Source organism: Callospermophilus lateralis, chromosome 5, assembly GCF_048772815.1.
Source record: "Callospermophilus lateralis isolate mCalLat2 chromosome 5, mCalLat2.hap1, whole genome shotgun sequence".
NCBI lineage: Eukaryota > Metazoa > Chordata > Mammalia > Rodentia > Sciuridae > Callospermophilus > Callospermophilus lateralis.
The window spans coordinates 149,808,114-149,823,766 of NC_135309.1; the positions used below are offsets into that span (position 1 = coordinate 149,808,114).

Sequence of the window (15,653 nt, forward strand, 5' to 3'; positions counted from 1 at the left end):
CACTGGATGGAGAGTTCGGGAGAAGCTGTAAGGGTGCCCGGGAAAGCACCGGGGCTTCCCCTGATCACCGCAGGCGGTGCCCTCTCAGAAAGTCCGCGGGTGAGAAGATTTCAAGAGTCGCCCCCAGCAGCGCAGCTGGAGCGGCGCAAGTCTGAGCCCGGCATCCGCCCAGCGGCGCTCGCCGAGGACACGCTCCGCCCCCTTCCAGTTCAGCCAATGGGTGCCTGGGCCGCGCGCCGTCTGTCTCCGCCTCTGCCAGGGAAACTTGAAAGGAGGAGAAAAGTTTGTACAGAGGTTGGAAGGGCGAGAGCGGAGCTCGAAACCCGGCAGCCAGAGAGGAAGATGAACAGCTCTAGGTCAGAGCCCCAGATTGCGTGGACCCCGAGCCACCCCCAAGACACCAGGAGCGGTCTCAGTGGCAGCCGCCAACTACGATAGCCGTCCGTTCTGCCCTCGGCTGGGGAGGAGGGCGGCAGGAACCGAGGACCCACACACAGTTCCACCTGCGCGCGCGGCCACACACCTGGACGCTACCTGCCGGTGGCCAAGACCTGCGGGCTCTACAAAGCGGGGACTCATATTTGAAGGAAAAGGAAAAATTAAACAAAAAACGCAACACCAGTCTCCACTAACCCATCCGCTGCCCCTCCCGTTCTACAACTTTTTGAAAACTGACCACTCTGATCCCAGTTCCGGAAAATTGGCAGCCACGGAGACCCAGCTCCGAAAAAGCCTAAGGCTTAGTAAGTTCCACATTAAACCGGACGGGGCTGAAGGGAGGTTGGGGGCAGGTCCAGGAACCTGAGGCCTGAGCCTGAGCGCCTACGGTGCTGCTACAACCGCGTCCACGAAAGGTAAGATGGTGCAAGATGCAGGAGTGGTCATCGGGTAGACAGAGCAGTGGTCGGGTACTACCCCAGGAAAGCTAAGAGAAGAGAGCAAGCCTTCCAAATTATTTTCTATAACTTGATTTCTGTGAGAATTTTATCGACTCATAATCTTTCGGGAACAACACTAGGAGTCACTTTTCCCTTGAGATGGGTCTTGTTCATCTTGGCAGTGGAGTGGGTTCGTTTGGGAGGAGGCGGCGGAGAGAATGGCAGTTATCAGCATCTAAATATTAATGTCAGTAGAGTGGTGCTGTTGGCAGGACGTATCGGGAGCCTGGGGACTTCGATAGCCGCAAGTCAGTCAGTGGCTACAGTCCAGAGAGTAAGATCAAGTTCCCTTGTCTCATCAGCAGAGTTTCTCGGGTAGGGGTCTAACACCTTACAAGTAATAACTTCCGCACACTGATCATTTTCCTGTCTCTTGCCATCCCCAGACCCAGCATCGTTCCGAGAGGCTGTGCACTGTCGACCACCATCATGTCAACGCCAGCGGTCAATGCATCCGCCTCCTCGAGTCCGGACCGTCTGAACAGCCCCGTTACCATCCCGGCGGTGATGTTCATCTTCGGGGTGGTGGGCAACCTGGTGGCCATCGTGGTGCTGTGCAAGTCGCGCAAGGAGCAGAAGGAGACCACCTTCTACACGCTGGTATGCGGGCTGGCTGTCACCGATCTACTGGGCACTTTGCTGGTTAGCCCAGTGACCATCGCCACGTACATGAAGGGCCAGTGGCCTGGGGAACAGGCGCTGTGCGATTACAGCACCTTCATCCTGCTCTTCTTCGGTCTGTCGGGTCTCAGCATCATCTGTGCCATGAGCATAGAGCGCTACCTGGCCATCAACCACGCCTACTTCTACAGCCACTACGTGGACAAGCGACTGGCCGGCCTCACTCTCTTCGCCGTCTATGCATCCAATGTGCTGTTCTGTGCGCTGCCTAACATGGGCCTCGGCCGCTCTCAGCTGCAGTACCCGCAGACCTGGTGCTTCATTGACTGGACCACCAACGTGACGGCGTACGCGGCTTTCTCCTACATGTACGCGGGCTTCAGCTCCTTCCTCATTCTCGCCACTGTGCTCTGCAACGTGCTCGTGTGCGGCGCACTGCTCCGCATGCACCGCCAGTTCATGCGCCGCACCTCGCTGGGCACCGAGCAGCACCACGCGGCTGCCGCCGCCGCCGCGGTGTCCTCTGCTGCCTGTCGGGGCAACCCCTCTGCCTCCCCAGCTCTGCCGCGCCTCAGCGACTTTCGCCGCCGCCGGAGCTTCCGCCGCATGGCGGGCGCGGAGATCCAGATGGTCATCTTACTCATTGCCACCTCCCTGGTGGTGCTCATCTGCTCCATCCCGCTCGTGGTGAGTGGCCGGGCTCAGGCCTGTTCTGCCCTTTTCCCTCATCCACTTCTCTCCTCCTGCTCCTTCCCTTCCCTCGGATTTCTTAATTGTGTCTTCTCCAAATAGGGGCTGGAACCCCTCACAGGGCCTCTCTGAGAAAGCCTCTGGGGAGGCCTTCTGAGTGCCCAATTTTGAGACTGGGAGAGGGGTGCCTTCCCCTATATGCCCTGAATCTCTTTCTCAAGCCTGGGTTCCTCCCCCTCCAGGGACAACCCCTACCTACCCCTTGGTGCTTGACATTAGTCCCCGATTGTCTGGGAACACACACCCCTCTCTCTGTCACCTGTGGAGGGAACCTCTCTGTAGGGTGACCTAGCCCAGCCCTCCACACTGACAACTCGCAGAGCCTGAAAGCATCAGGGGTGATGATCTCTCTTGGAAACCATTTCTTAGGCCAGTGGGGCTTTGGGTGTTTTGATTTATATAGAGCTTTTGGTTTGGTTCTGTTTCCTTAGATAAAGTAGCATTTTAGTGCTAGAAGAGAGAGCCAATGCTTTTGAGTCTTGCCTAACTCCTTCACCTCACAGAGGAAGAAGGGAGTGATTGCTGAGAATAATCTAGCAGAAACTACACAGTGAGCTAGGTTCCCTGCTCTTTACCATGCTGTGCCTGGGAGAACGTTTTAATGCATACAAATTATAACTCTTGCACAGGGCATGGCCCAAACTCAGGTTCATTAGTTCTTTCTGCAGGCCAGGAAAGTAATATTTCTGAGGAGGTCAATTATGGACAGGCTGGTTTATATAAGTTAATAATCTCAAATAACCATGAGAGGTCAGTACCTTTATGGAGATTTTAGATGGTTTATGAGGTTTAGAGAGGATTCTTATTTATTGCCCAGACAAAATTCTACAGTTTTTGTGGCCCTTAGGCCATCAGACTCCAAACCCTGCTCCTATAGTATTGCATTCTCTCTCTTAGAACTTCTAATTTTGGCCTTTGTGCTGTATGTATTAAAAATTTTGGTACACTTTATTTTCAGGACAACATTCTCTTTAAAGTTGCCTTTGGATTAACTTTTAAAATAAGCAGAAAGGTTCAAAGCCTACCTACTTCTCTATTTTTGCCTGTTATTGAGATGGAATGCACCAGTAATAGATAGGCAGGTGAACATAATTCCTTATCTAGTTTATCTTGAAAGAAACTAGTTCTAAGTTCCTCCATCTCTCTAAATACTGCATTCCTGGAAATTACAAAACACTGTCTCAAAAAAGAGATAACTGCTCTTTCTTAGGCTTATTGGAAGCAAGAGGAAATACATGTAACGGGCTATTGTTTTTTCATTTATTTTATTAATACTGTCCAGGATTATTTGATATAAAAATATTATATCTCTGATAAGTGACTGTAAATGGAAGGAACTTAGAGGTGGCTGGGAGCCAGCATACAGTAGCTTCTTGCCAATTGGTATAAACAGAAGTAAATATAATTGGCAGAAGAGCCTTTAAGCCATTCCAGGACCCAGTGTAATTTACAGAGTGAAGTCACACTTGAGCCACATAAATATATTTTACTGTCTGTGATGGCAACTCAGGATCAAGTGAGCTTTTGTAAGAAAGCACTCTGCCCCTGCTAAGGTCTGGGTTCTTTGTCCTCTGCCTTATGTTTTGCAGAACAGTAAATGACAAAGTGAGTGGTTATTATTTACAGAACATCCACTTTAAGGAACTAGGGAATCAGAGCTAGGAGGTTAGCAACAAGCTCATACTTTCTAAATGTTTTGGTTGGAGGTGAGCATGTGAAGCTACTGATTCCTGCAAATCCACGGATACAGGGTTTTCCTCCATCATCACGAGAGGCCTTCTATTATAGACTGACAGTGGACTTGGCCCTAAAGTATAGGACCATTTATGACAAAGCCTTTGAAATTATTTGAGGACAGTAAGTTGTTGTACTTGTATTTATGGTCTGCAAATTAACCACAGTTTAATCTAACAAAAAAATGTCAAGTCTGTAGAAAGTCAGTAATATATAGTAGATATTAAGTAATCTCAACCTGAACATTGAAACTGGCTCAGTTAAGAAGTAATCATGTTAGTCAAGAACTTACATAGATTTTGTGAAGGAAGCTAACAAATCGTAGTGGCTTAGTTTTTAGCCTTAAGTTTTGACTACTGAAAACTAATTTCAGAATCAGTTTAAGTGTAAATTATTAAGTAATGGGATATTATATTATTACCCATCCACCCACGCACACTTCAGCAATTAAAGAATCAAAAGGGAAACATCCACAATTACAGTCCTCATTGGCTTATTTTTGCAACATTCTTTTTCACCTTTCTCATAACGTAATTTAAGATTAAAGCTTCTAAACTCTCTGGCAGTTAAAGCAGCAGGCTCTATTTTCAATTGCAGGGAAACTAATGAAGCATCAATTTTAACTTTTATCCAATAAAGTTGTTGCTAAACCTATCTGAGGAAAAATCAAATCCTTTGAATCACTTGGAAAGGTTACCTACCAGGGCATATATAGTTTCTTTTTAAAATCTCAAGGAAATTTGAAAGCTTGACACAAAGTAGGAGAGAAATATGTAGCCACTGGAAAGCAGCCAAGTTTCTGTCTTTGGGACACCAGGGAAGAAAAGGCTACAGTGGCTCTAAGAGGGTGTGTGATACTGAGTTTAGTATAAAAGGTAAATTTCAGTCTGGTATCAAAAAATAAATGTTTTATAAATAGATCTGAGTCTGGAATGGAAATTTAAGAAAGGTTGGGGAATTCATTGTGCTGTGCAGAACCTACAAAATTGTCTGAAGTGAATCATAGTCAATGAACAAAAAAGGTAGAAAGTGGAAGTGAAATCCATAGGAATATCAAATGTCAAGATTTGATAGGAAGGTGGTTCTTGTTATTTTGTCTTTTTGTCTATTTGTAATCAGTCTTTTTTTTAATTTTAATACAGGAAAAGCTGAATAAATGAAAGAGTACACTTAAGATAAATAAAAGAGGATTGAATTCAGAAATGTGCAAGCAAGACAACTTCCTAACATCCCTGTGTTAAATGTTGTAGCTAGATCAATTTCTGCTACCTAATCTTGCAGTTACAGTACTAATGTTAAGATAATGATTGTAATCAAATATTTTGCCTCAGGGCTAAGCAATTATAATGTAGGATTTGGAAAGGCATTTTCCTTCATGCACAGGCAAGCCAAGGCCATATTTATTTATTTTCTTTTTTCTTACTCTGAATTAACAAGTATTCATCTCTATTGGGAGTGGAATGGTCAATTTGATTAATCTTCTGCTTGGGTCAGGTAAAATTTAAGTCCTTAGGAAAATAACTTCCTGTGAGTATCTATTTAGTTGCTTACTATAAACTAATTGTCTCTATAAAGACAAGCTAAAGAGGTTGTCTTATCTACATATTTCCAAAGAATGTAATCCCCTTTTCTTTATCTTAAGCATACTTTATCATTTATTCAATTTTCCTGTGTTTAAAAAATCCTAAGACTGATTTCAAATAGAAGAACGGACAAAATTACTAGAAACGAGTTGATCATCAGCATTTGACCAGCAAAAGCTTATAAAAGCAGATGAAAACTGTATAAATAGATGCACTTTTTTATTTAAGGCAAACTGGAATCTCATTATAAAATACCTGATGGGATTTTAGGTGAGTAAGAATTGCTTTTGTGGGTAATAGAATAAGGCAGTAAATTTGGGTACAACTGCAGTAGAATCGAAAAGATTTGATTTTTTAAATAACTTTGGCTAAGTTAAGAAACAGCAATTTCTAGAAGCAAGTTTTTTAGTCATAACATGAAATCGCAGACCCAGTAGTAAGTAGCACCTTGAACACAGCAGAATAACACACAAAAAAAGTGAGGTATTTCCACATCTGACATCTCATTTGAATCTTGTAAAAGCTCTGGGAAGAGAGTAGAACAGACTGTCCTTTTCACCGTCTCTGCGCGTCAGCTTCCCTAGCTGCACATGAAGAATTTTTCAGTTGGGGCTGAATTTGTAGCTTAGTGGTAGAGCGCTCACCTAGCACGCGTGAGGCACTGGGTTCGATCCTCAGCACCACATAAAAATAAACAAATAAAAGAAATGGCTAGTTTCCATCTACAACTAAAAAGATATTTTAAAAAAAGAATTTTTCAGTGAAACTTACTGGGTTGCTTGGGTGAATCTTAGTCAAATGCTCCTTTCACCACCCTTTGCTGACCTGTCAAGTCTTGGTTTCATTGAACACCTACTAACAAGATATTTTTCCCCCAGAGCTGAAGTTATTCTTATAGTCTTCTTAAAATGTTGAAAATGAGAGTTTAAAAAATTTAGAAATAAATTTGCAATGTAGAGATTGACTAACAGAGATTAACTTGCCTGCAGTAAGTGTTCAGTTAGTGACCCAGAAGGAATGGGAAATGAGGTCTCTAATACCACCACAGAGTCAGAACTCTTTCCATGATCCTTCACTTCAAAAAAAAGAAAAAAAAAATGGTAAGACCTTCTAGTAACAGCTGTGTCAATTCTGGACTCTTCACAAGGCAGTGAGTGAGATAACTGAGCACACACAGATAATTCCTTTTATGTTTTTGGAACAGACCAAGTAGCATGCATGCACAAATCCGGTTACAGATCTTGGTATTTACTGGAAAGTATTACTATTTTGAAAATCAATTATTAAATTGTTCTGATTAAGATTTCAACATTCTTTTGTCAATTCAACATTCCCTGCAAACAGGTTGTTCTTAAGTAGAAAGTACATGTTTTTAATACCATGTCATTAACCACATCCTAAAGTCACCCCCTACCCACAGTTTTCAAATTAATGATCTATTCCACAGTGGCCAAGTGTCCCTATATAGGTTACAAGAAAAACAAAGAGAGCCAGCATATGTGTTCTATCCTGGACACTGTAGTACACACTTCAACAACTTATGCACAAATTGTAAGAACAGCCAGGATTTGAACAGAGGTTTATTTGATTACAAAGCTCTGGCGTTTACCTCTACAACATGTAGCCTCCCTTGAACTTTCCTATCATTACACTTTGTGAATTTATCAAATCCTCTCCAAGTTACATTCCAATGCTCTTGAACCCTAAGCTCTAATCAGTCTCAGAAAGTTTGAAATATTTTCATGTATGCCAATATTAGTGAAAATCATGTGCACAAATCTGCAGATACTACAGCTTTTTAAAGTCACCTTTTAAAATTGGCTGAAAGTTGAGGTGTTGCTTGAGTTCAGTGAATTGTTTAGGATGGTTTTTTTTCCCCCTCTGACTCAGAGGTTCTGTTTTATCATCAGCGCAGCCTTCCAACACTGGAAACTGCCTGCACTTGTTTATTTGTGTAACATATAGGGCCCATTGGACATGAGTTCCAGAAAAGTTTTCACCTCCCAGCATGACATTGAAGTACTGCTGTAGATATTCCCATCCTAATCTGGGTCTCCCTCCCTTCAGGGACTAAAAATCAAGTAGCCTTTAAAGTGATGCAGAAATTGCTAAATTTATTCAAACATTACAAAATGCATGAACTTTTTGTTTTAGATTTTTCCCCCATGTCTATTTGAAGTAAACCTCCTTTGAGAATATTATTCAAAGTAAAACTCATCATTCATATTCATTCTTTTCAAATAATTTGACCTACTTTTAAGGATGCTTCTCCCTGAATTTAGAATTTTGTGTTTTATACTCATCCTTCTGCTACCCTGTGAACTCCCCTTTAGTGAGGAGACATTAAAAGCCAGGTTTAGCAGCTTGTACTAAATTGTAAGCTTTCCCCCACAGCATTCCCTTCTGCAGTAGTCAGAATTAATTATAGCTGTGGATGAAGTGAGGCACAGAAGTGATACTTTCCTTGCCTCTCATCACCTTTGACTGTGAAAACCAATTCTCAATTATTTTTCAATCCTCTGACTTTTCTAAAAGGTCACAGAAATTTAAAAATAAAATGCTAAGTCCTAATATTCCTTTAAATAGCTATGAATATCCTCCCATCTTAACTATTTAAAAATTTTCCTCCTTTCAGTAGTAACCATGTTTCCTTTGAGGTTGTGGTAAAGAAGCAACAAGCAACATGACATGTCAATGTTTAAAATCTCAGAAATGCAGTATTCAGACTTGTCCAAGATTCTGGTCTGAAAGAATCTTGGAAATGGCTGTGCAAAATGCATCCTGGGGAGGCACCCTGTTACCAGACGCCGGGGTGGAGCAACACTGCCACCTAGAGGCACTAAAGTCTCATGTCAACACAAACCCTGCCACACACAGAGGACCTGACAGTGACAGATATAGAAGTATCATTTCTTTTAACCTTAGAAACATAATATGGGATATGAGTAAAATATAGACCTCATGCATTTTACCATTGACTCCAATAGCAGGAAATAATTCTTAAGCAGAAATATAGGCTTGTAAAACAAAACAAAATAAAAAAATCATGGAATTCATCTGGAACCTGGGGGCCCAGAACAGACAACAATGTGGGGAACTCTGAGAAGAACCTTCAGGTCTCAGTAAAAAATACCTCATCTGAGGAAAGTCTCAAGGGAACATTTAGTTCCCAGGTATCACTTAATCAAGCTTCTGGAAAGAAGAAACCACAATGCTTTGTTTTACTAATTTTTGTGAAGATTATTTTAAGAAATCAGTCAAGCTTTGTCTTGATATCATCATTTATCCCAACATACTTCCTGCAAGTATTCTAAGAGAAGACTTCACATACTGCTGTTCATTCTTTATTTAGCTGTCTTCCAGAGATCAAGATGATAATTTCATCTTACAGTCATTGGACCACTCTGTTTGATGAATTTACAAGTCCACAATTCTTTATCTTAAATCTGTAGGGCCAGATGTGTTTCAGAATTCAGAATTTCAATCAGTTATTAGTATGTCATAAAATGTGTGATCTTTCCATCAGATCTGGGAAAGTGCCCCTGGAACAAAGCAGAAATATTCACTCTAAGATGAATAAATAAAACTAAAAATAGTATCATAGTCAGTTTGGATCAGATTTTGATGCCAAGTTGGGTCAGGTTTTGCAACCAAGTAAGTTCTCAAAGCAAAAACGAAGGAAGACCAACAAGATTTTCTTAATGAAGGATCAGTGGACCTATAACTGATTAAGATCTAAACTTCTGTTAAGGAAGAAATAGAAATATAGTTAAATGTCATTGATCTAGCATCATCCAGGAATGGTTTTCGTATAAGTTGAATTCTGAAAATTAACGAATCTTATTTGAAACATTTTGAACTTCCATTTTTGTTTTGTCCACATTGTTGTAAATTTTTCTAAAATATCACCACCTTTTTCTGATGATTCATAACAGCATGAATCGTTAATTATTATACAATATGGTAAAGGCAACAATGTCCTGAAGTCTTGTTAAATTTAGAAATATTTGTTTCTAATTAATAGATATAGGCTGTAGGTTGTAGGTATGCTCTTATCCTTTTTCTCTTTTTTATGGTTTTTGTTTATATTTCCTAGCTTTAAGAATTGCTGGGACTAGGGTTGTAGCTTAATGGTAGAGTGCTTGCCTAGCATGTGTGAGGTACTGGGTTTGATCCTCAGCACCACATAAAAATAAATCAAAGTATTTTTTTAAAAAAATAATTGCTTTTAACTTCTCCCTAAAATAATTACCAAAGGCAGGTAATACTGACTAAATAATTACTAAATAGATGGCAGCAATCTCAAAAACATATTTTATGTGAATTACAGATGAGATTTTTACATAAATGATCTCAGTGTGATTAGAAGATCTAGATTTTTAAAAAAATATATTTAAATTTGAGAGTATACACTTAACAAGTGCTTTTTCTAAGGAGCAAAATAATAGTTTTCCTTAAATTTATACCAATTTATGCTTTTTTCAGTGAATCATTCAACATTCCTAGAAGCTAACATTATTTCATTCTTCATGACTTTGCACATGGAGCTATCCCTCTTTGAAAGTTATTTCCTTCCTTCTATATTTAGCAAATTCCTACTCATCCATCACAACTCAGGGCTTCCTTTCCTCCAGGAAGTGTGTCCTCCAGGTCTGGATTAGCTGAGCTCCCACGTGCACACTTCTCTCATAATCATTAAATCACTCCACAGTAATAATTGATCCACTTTTCGGGCCTCTGGACTGTACATTACTCTCTGCCTTCAGAAAGTTTATGACATCTAGTACAACTTTTTGTCCCTAAAACCTACCATAGTACCTAAAACAGAGCTATCTGTAATGATTAAATGTTAGGCTGATTTTAAGAATGAGTATCATATAAAATATATGCAACAGCTGCTCGGATAGGGGAAATCAGTAGCTCTTGGAAAAAAAAGAGATTTCATTAGAATGATGAAAACTTAAAAGCACTCACAGAAACTAAGTTAGCAAAATGCTTCACAAGGAGACTTCATTTGTCGTGGGACAACCAGCACCCCACCAGGGTAGTTTCCTGCTTAGAAGACTGAGAGCTAGCTGCCTGAGCAATAGAAAATCTGGAATAATTAGATAAAAGTAAGAGACAGAACCAGAAAAAAAAAAAAAAAAAATATATATATATATATATATATATATATATATATATATATATATATATATATATATATATTTTTTTTTTTTTTTCAAAGGAATTGGAGCACCTGATAGGTTTCCCAGCTTTGTTAGGAGCTGGAACTGAACAACTGAAAAATGGCTCCAATTCTTTATTTAAACGAGAATACATCAAAGGAAGGGATAAGGTGTCAGGGGGAGGAGTCCTGCTTCTCGGTGTGGCGGAGTCTTGTAGTAAACAGGTTGATTGGCATCTTGGCAAGCCACACCCACCTCTGATTGGCTGTGTTTCCAGTGGGTCACCCCCATCTCCCGGGCTGTGCTGAACTTAGAGGCAGGTAGGAAGTCACAGGAATTGGGCAGTCTCAAACCTGCAGGGTTGCCCCTGGGAGTTCCCAGATACCAGACTTTCCTGGGGAATGGCTTCCGTGTCCTTTTTAGTTCACACACAGTTCACGGATGACTCACGGTATTTATTCATATATTTCGTGCACATACGTTGCATTTTTGTACACCATCTTTGATCTACGCAAGATATTCATAAGATTCTTACAAAAATATTTATTTATACTAACTCCAAACAAATGTAATTGCATTTTTGCAATAACCGGTTATTCTGAGGTTCATTGTGTAAACTGCCCTTTTCTTGGAAGTTACTAACAGAAGAGAGCAGCTACCTAATATTGCTACCATAGATATAGCATTTAAGCGTTTTCCCGGTTGCTTAATTATAAAATCTAAATGTGGGCATCTCGTTTATGCAGGTGCGTGTATTCATCAACCAGTTATATCAGCCAAGTGTGGTGAGAGAAATCAGCAAGAACCCAGATTTGCAGGCCATCCGAATTGCTTCTGTGAACCCCATCCTGGACCCCTGGATATACATCCTTCTACGAAAGACAGTGCTCAGTAAAGCAATAGAGAAGATCAAATGCCTCTTCTGCCGCATCGGTGGGTCCCGAAGAGACCGCTCCAGACAACACTGCTCCGAGAGTCGAAGGACGTCTTCGGCCATGTCCAGCCATTCTCGATCCTTCATCTCCCGGGAGCTGAAGGAGATCAGCAGCACATCTCAGACCCTCCTCTACCTGCCAGACCTAAGTGAGAGTGGCCTTGCAGGCAGGAATTTACTTCCAGGCGTGCCTGGCATGGGCCTGGCCCAAACAGACACCACCTCACTGAGAACTTTGCGAATATCAGAGACCTCAGACTCCTCACAGGGCCAGGACTCGGAGAGTGTGCTACTGGTGGATGAGGTTGGAGGAAGGAGCGGGGATGGGCCCGCTCCTAAGGGTAACTCCCTGCAAGTCACATTTCCCAGCGAAACACTGAACTTATCTGAAAAATGTATATAGTAGCTAGGGAGAGACAGCACTGTTTCTGGAACCGTCTAAAATCCTGTGCAATAGACACATTAAGAGTTTAGCTGTGCTCAGAAGGGCTGCTTTCATCCGTGACTCATAATAGAGAATAGTCAAGCTCTTGAGCACTTTTCAAACCATCAAGCTAATTCACCTGTGTTCAGGGGCCTGCAGCACGTTGGTTGCCACCCTGCTAGGACACAGGACTACAGCCACAACTTGATGGCTAGGAGGAAATACCCTCAGTTTTGTGACTGGATGGGAGGATGGCAGAAGTTATGCTATTTTCATAACACCAAGAGCTTTCTGTCTGGCACACAGCAGAGGCCCAGATACCAGAAGGGCTCTATTTTAATAAACTATGAGGACTACTACCTTATGGCTGATTTAAATGTCTCACTAAAGCATGAAATGTGAATTTTTATTGTTGTAAATATGATTTAAGGTATTTAAAGTATTTTCTTCTCTATGAGAAGGTTTATTGTTGATATACGGTATAATAAAGTTACGATGACCCCTCTCCTCCCAGTGTAACCAGCTAAAGTTGAAGATGTTAAGATTTTTTTTTCCATAAAGAAGTTTAGGCCAAAGTGTCAAAAATAGATACAAAATTTTTGAAGAAAGAGTTTAGTATTGACAAAGAAATAAAGAAAACACATCCTTTAAGATGTGAAAATTATAGTCCAAAATATTATTATTTCCAAACTATGTATAATAGTGGAAATTATTTTAGTGACATTACACTTATTTATCCGAAAGCTGTGAATTCAAGAGAACCTGACACGCTGGGAAATTCAACTTTTGTTTCCACTAACTGATACTTTTTAAAATATAAAATTTTAAGTGTTTACCCATAATTGAAATGTATGATATAAAAACTCTAAGCAGTTTGTTTTCCCCCTAAAAGTGTGCATAGTTTTGCTTGCCTAAGAAATGACCTAGAATATCCTTTAAAATATAAGACAAGTTGCACCCTAAAGTTTTTATTTTGAGATGTAGTTAAATTCATCTTTTACATGTGTCAAAAGAGTGTCATATGGTTGTATTGGGCACATAAAGGTCACCTTCTAATAGTTTGGTGTAGTACCCAGTGATGCTGTACATGTATTTGAAGGACCTTCCTAAAGAAATATTAAGCATGTTTTGTTGCTTAAAGTGTTTTTGTGAATTGCTTGGTTGTGATTAAACTCTGAGCCTAATATTAATATGGTTTTAAGAAGTAGTTGTACCAACTGAAATTATTTGGGGGATTATAATAAATAAATGCATTCCAGCTGAGTTCCATATCCTCAATTTTGGAAATTGTATGGTCTTCATTTCAGGACTTCTTCTACATCCTTTTAAACAGAATTTTTTTTAAATGTTAAATTATCCCAAAGAAGTTGCAAGAATAGTACAAAGTCTCAAATCCACTTAGTAGAAAATAGATTTAGAAAACATGATCCAAGGGATAAGTGTACACAAGTTCAACAGTTTACATGGGTGGTGAGTGAGATAGTGTTATGCTCTAAAAGCTGCATGCAAAGTACTCAAATGGTTATTACAAAAAATGAGCACAAACTTTTATTCCTGTTTGCGATTTCTCTAGATCAGTCCTTCTCCAATTTCAGTCTGCTTGAGTCATCTGGAAAGCATAGGAAACACACACATGGTTTCAGATTCAGTAGGTCTGGGGTATCAACATTTCTAAAAAGCTCCTGGGTGATGTCAATGCTGCCGGTGTTAGGGTACACTTCAAACGGGAATGATCCCTCAGAATGAGGTCATGCTTTTCTCTTGGCAAGTTTTTAAAGATATTTTTTAATGATGTCAGAAAAATAGGCCTGTCATCTTCACAGATCTACCAGCACAGTGATTCTCTCTGAGGAAGGGATGATTCAAAAAAGGAGTAAGCAGCTTCAACTTCTAAAAATGTCCTATTTTACTTATGGAGAAGGATTTTGTTTTGTCTCAAAACAAAATCCTTTTGAATGGCATCAGAGACAACACCTAGATTTATATACAAGTGAATACATACATATCCATGACCCATGATCATGGGGAAAAACCAAAGCCCCACTCATATTATGAGTTAGAACTATTAATACTCAAGACACAATTTCATTCATCTTCACTTCAGGTTCATCATCTGGGGCAATGATTTGGTTTAATCTTTTTAACTAAAATATTCATACACTATAAGAGTTATAAAAGTATACACCTTTAAAATATTTTAGTAATGTTCACAAAATTAGGCAGCTATCACTGCTAATTGCAGAACATCTTCATAATCTCAAAAAAGAAATCACATGCCCACTTACAGCCAGTTCCTCTTTTCCTCTCCCTAAGGCCCTAGCAACCACTCTATCTCTATGAATTTGTCTATTCTGCATATTTTTTAAAATATTTTTTAGATGTAGATGGACACAATAATCTTTATTTTTATGTGGTGCTGAGGATTGAACACAGTGCCCCACACATGTGAGGCAAGCGCGCTACCACTGAGCTACAACCCCAGTTCTTATCCTTCATATTTTATATTTTTGTGTCTAGCTTTTTTCTGTTAGAAAGATTCCAAGATTCACTAAAATTGCAGCATGAATCAGTACTTCAGTTCTTTTTTGTGGCTGAATTGTATCCCATGGAATAGATACATACTTTGTTTATCTATTGGGCACTGGGTTGTTTTCACTTTTGGGGTATTGTGAATAATGCTGCTAGCAATGTTTTTGTATATGAGATTTTGTATGAAAATATTTTCAATTTTTGGCATATACCTGGGAGTGAAATTGCTGGGATATGGTAACTATAAATTCAACACTTTGAGGCAACATCAAATTGTTTTCTCATGTAACTGGACCATTTTACATCCCCACCAGCAATGTACAAGGGTTTCAATTTTTCCATATCCTTCTCAACACCTGTTATTGTATTTTTTTATTACAGTCATTCTATGGGTATGAGGTAGTATTTCATTGTGGTTAGATTTACATTTTCCTGATGACTAATGATACTGAGAATGTGTTCACATCCTTATTGGCTATTTGTATATCTTCTTTGGAGAAATGTCTATTCAAGTCCTTGGTCCACTTTTTAATTGACTATATGAGCCAATTGTTGCATTAACATTTGCTTTAATTAGCTAAGGCTGCCACATGAAATACCACTGGCTGAATGGCTTAAACAATAGAATTTCTGTTCTTACAGTCCTAAAGATCAAGAGTCTAAGATAGAGATGAGGGCAGGTTGGTTTGTCTTGAGGCCTCTCCCCTTGGCCTGCAGATGGTCACCTTCTCACTGTGTCCTCATATGGCCTTTGCTCTGAGTGCACATTCCTGGTATCTGTGTCTCCCTTTTTGTCTGTCTCTGTCTCTCTCTGATATGATACCAAATGAACTGGATACCACCTCATGCTTACAGTCTCATTTAACCTTAGTTTCTTCCTTAAGGGCCTTAGCTCCAAATACAGTCATATTGAGGGTTACAGTTTCAACAAATGAATTTGAGGACACATAATCCAATCCATTTTACTGTTGA

At 40.2% G+C, this 15,653-nt stretch overlaps 1 protein-coding gene across 2 annotated transcripts; it reads left to right on the top strand.

The window, feature by feature from the left end:
- The first annotated feature begins 309 nt into the window (after nt 1–309).
- On the top strand, nt 310–13,410 carry Ptger4 (prostaglandin E receptor 4). Of its 2 annotated transcripts, none has more exons than XM_076856204.1 (3): nt 310–854; nt 1,325–2,246; nt 11,541–13,410. In XM_076856204.1, the coding sequence occupies exons 2-3, from the start codon at nt 1,368–1,370 to the stop codon at nt 12,129–12,131; spliced, it is 1,470 nt and encodes a 489-aa protein (XP_076712319.1). In that variant the 5' UTR covers nt 310–854; nt 1,325–1,367; the 3' UTR covers nt 12,132–13,410. The 2 variants fall into 2 exon arrangements, with proteins under 2 accessions (XP_076712319.1, XP_076712320.1); XM_076856205.1 differs by having other exon boundaries at nt 310–743.
- The last annotated feature ends 2,243 nt before the right edge of the window (nt 13,411–15,653 follow it).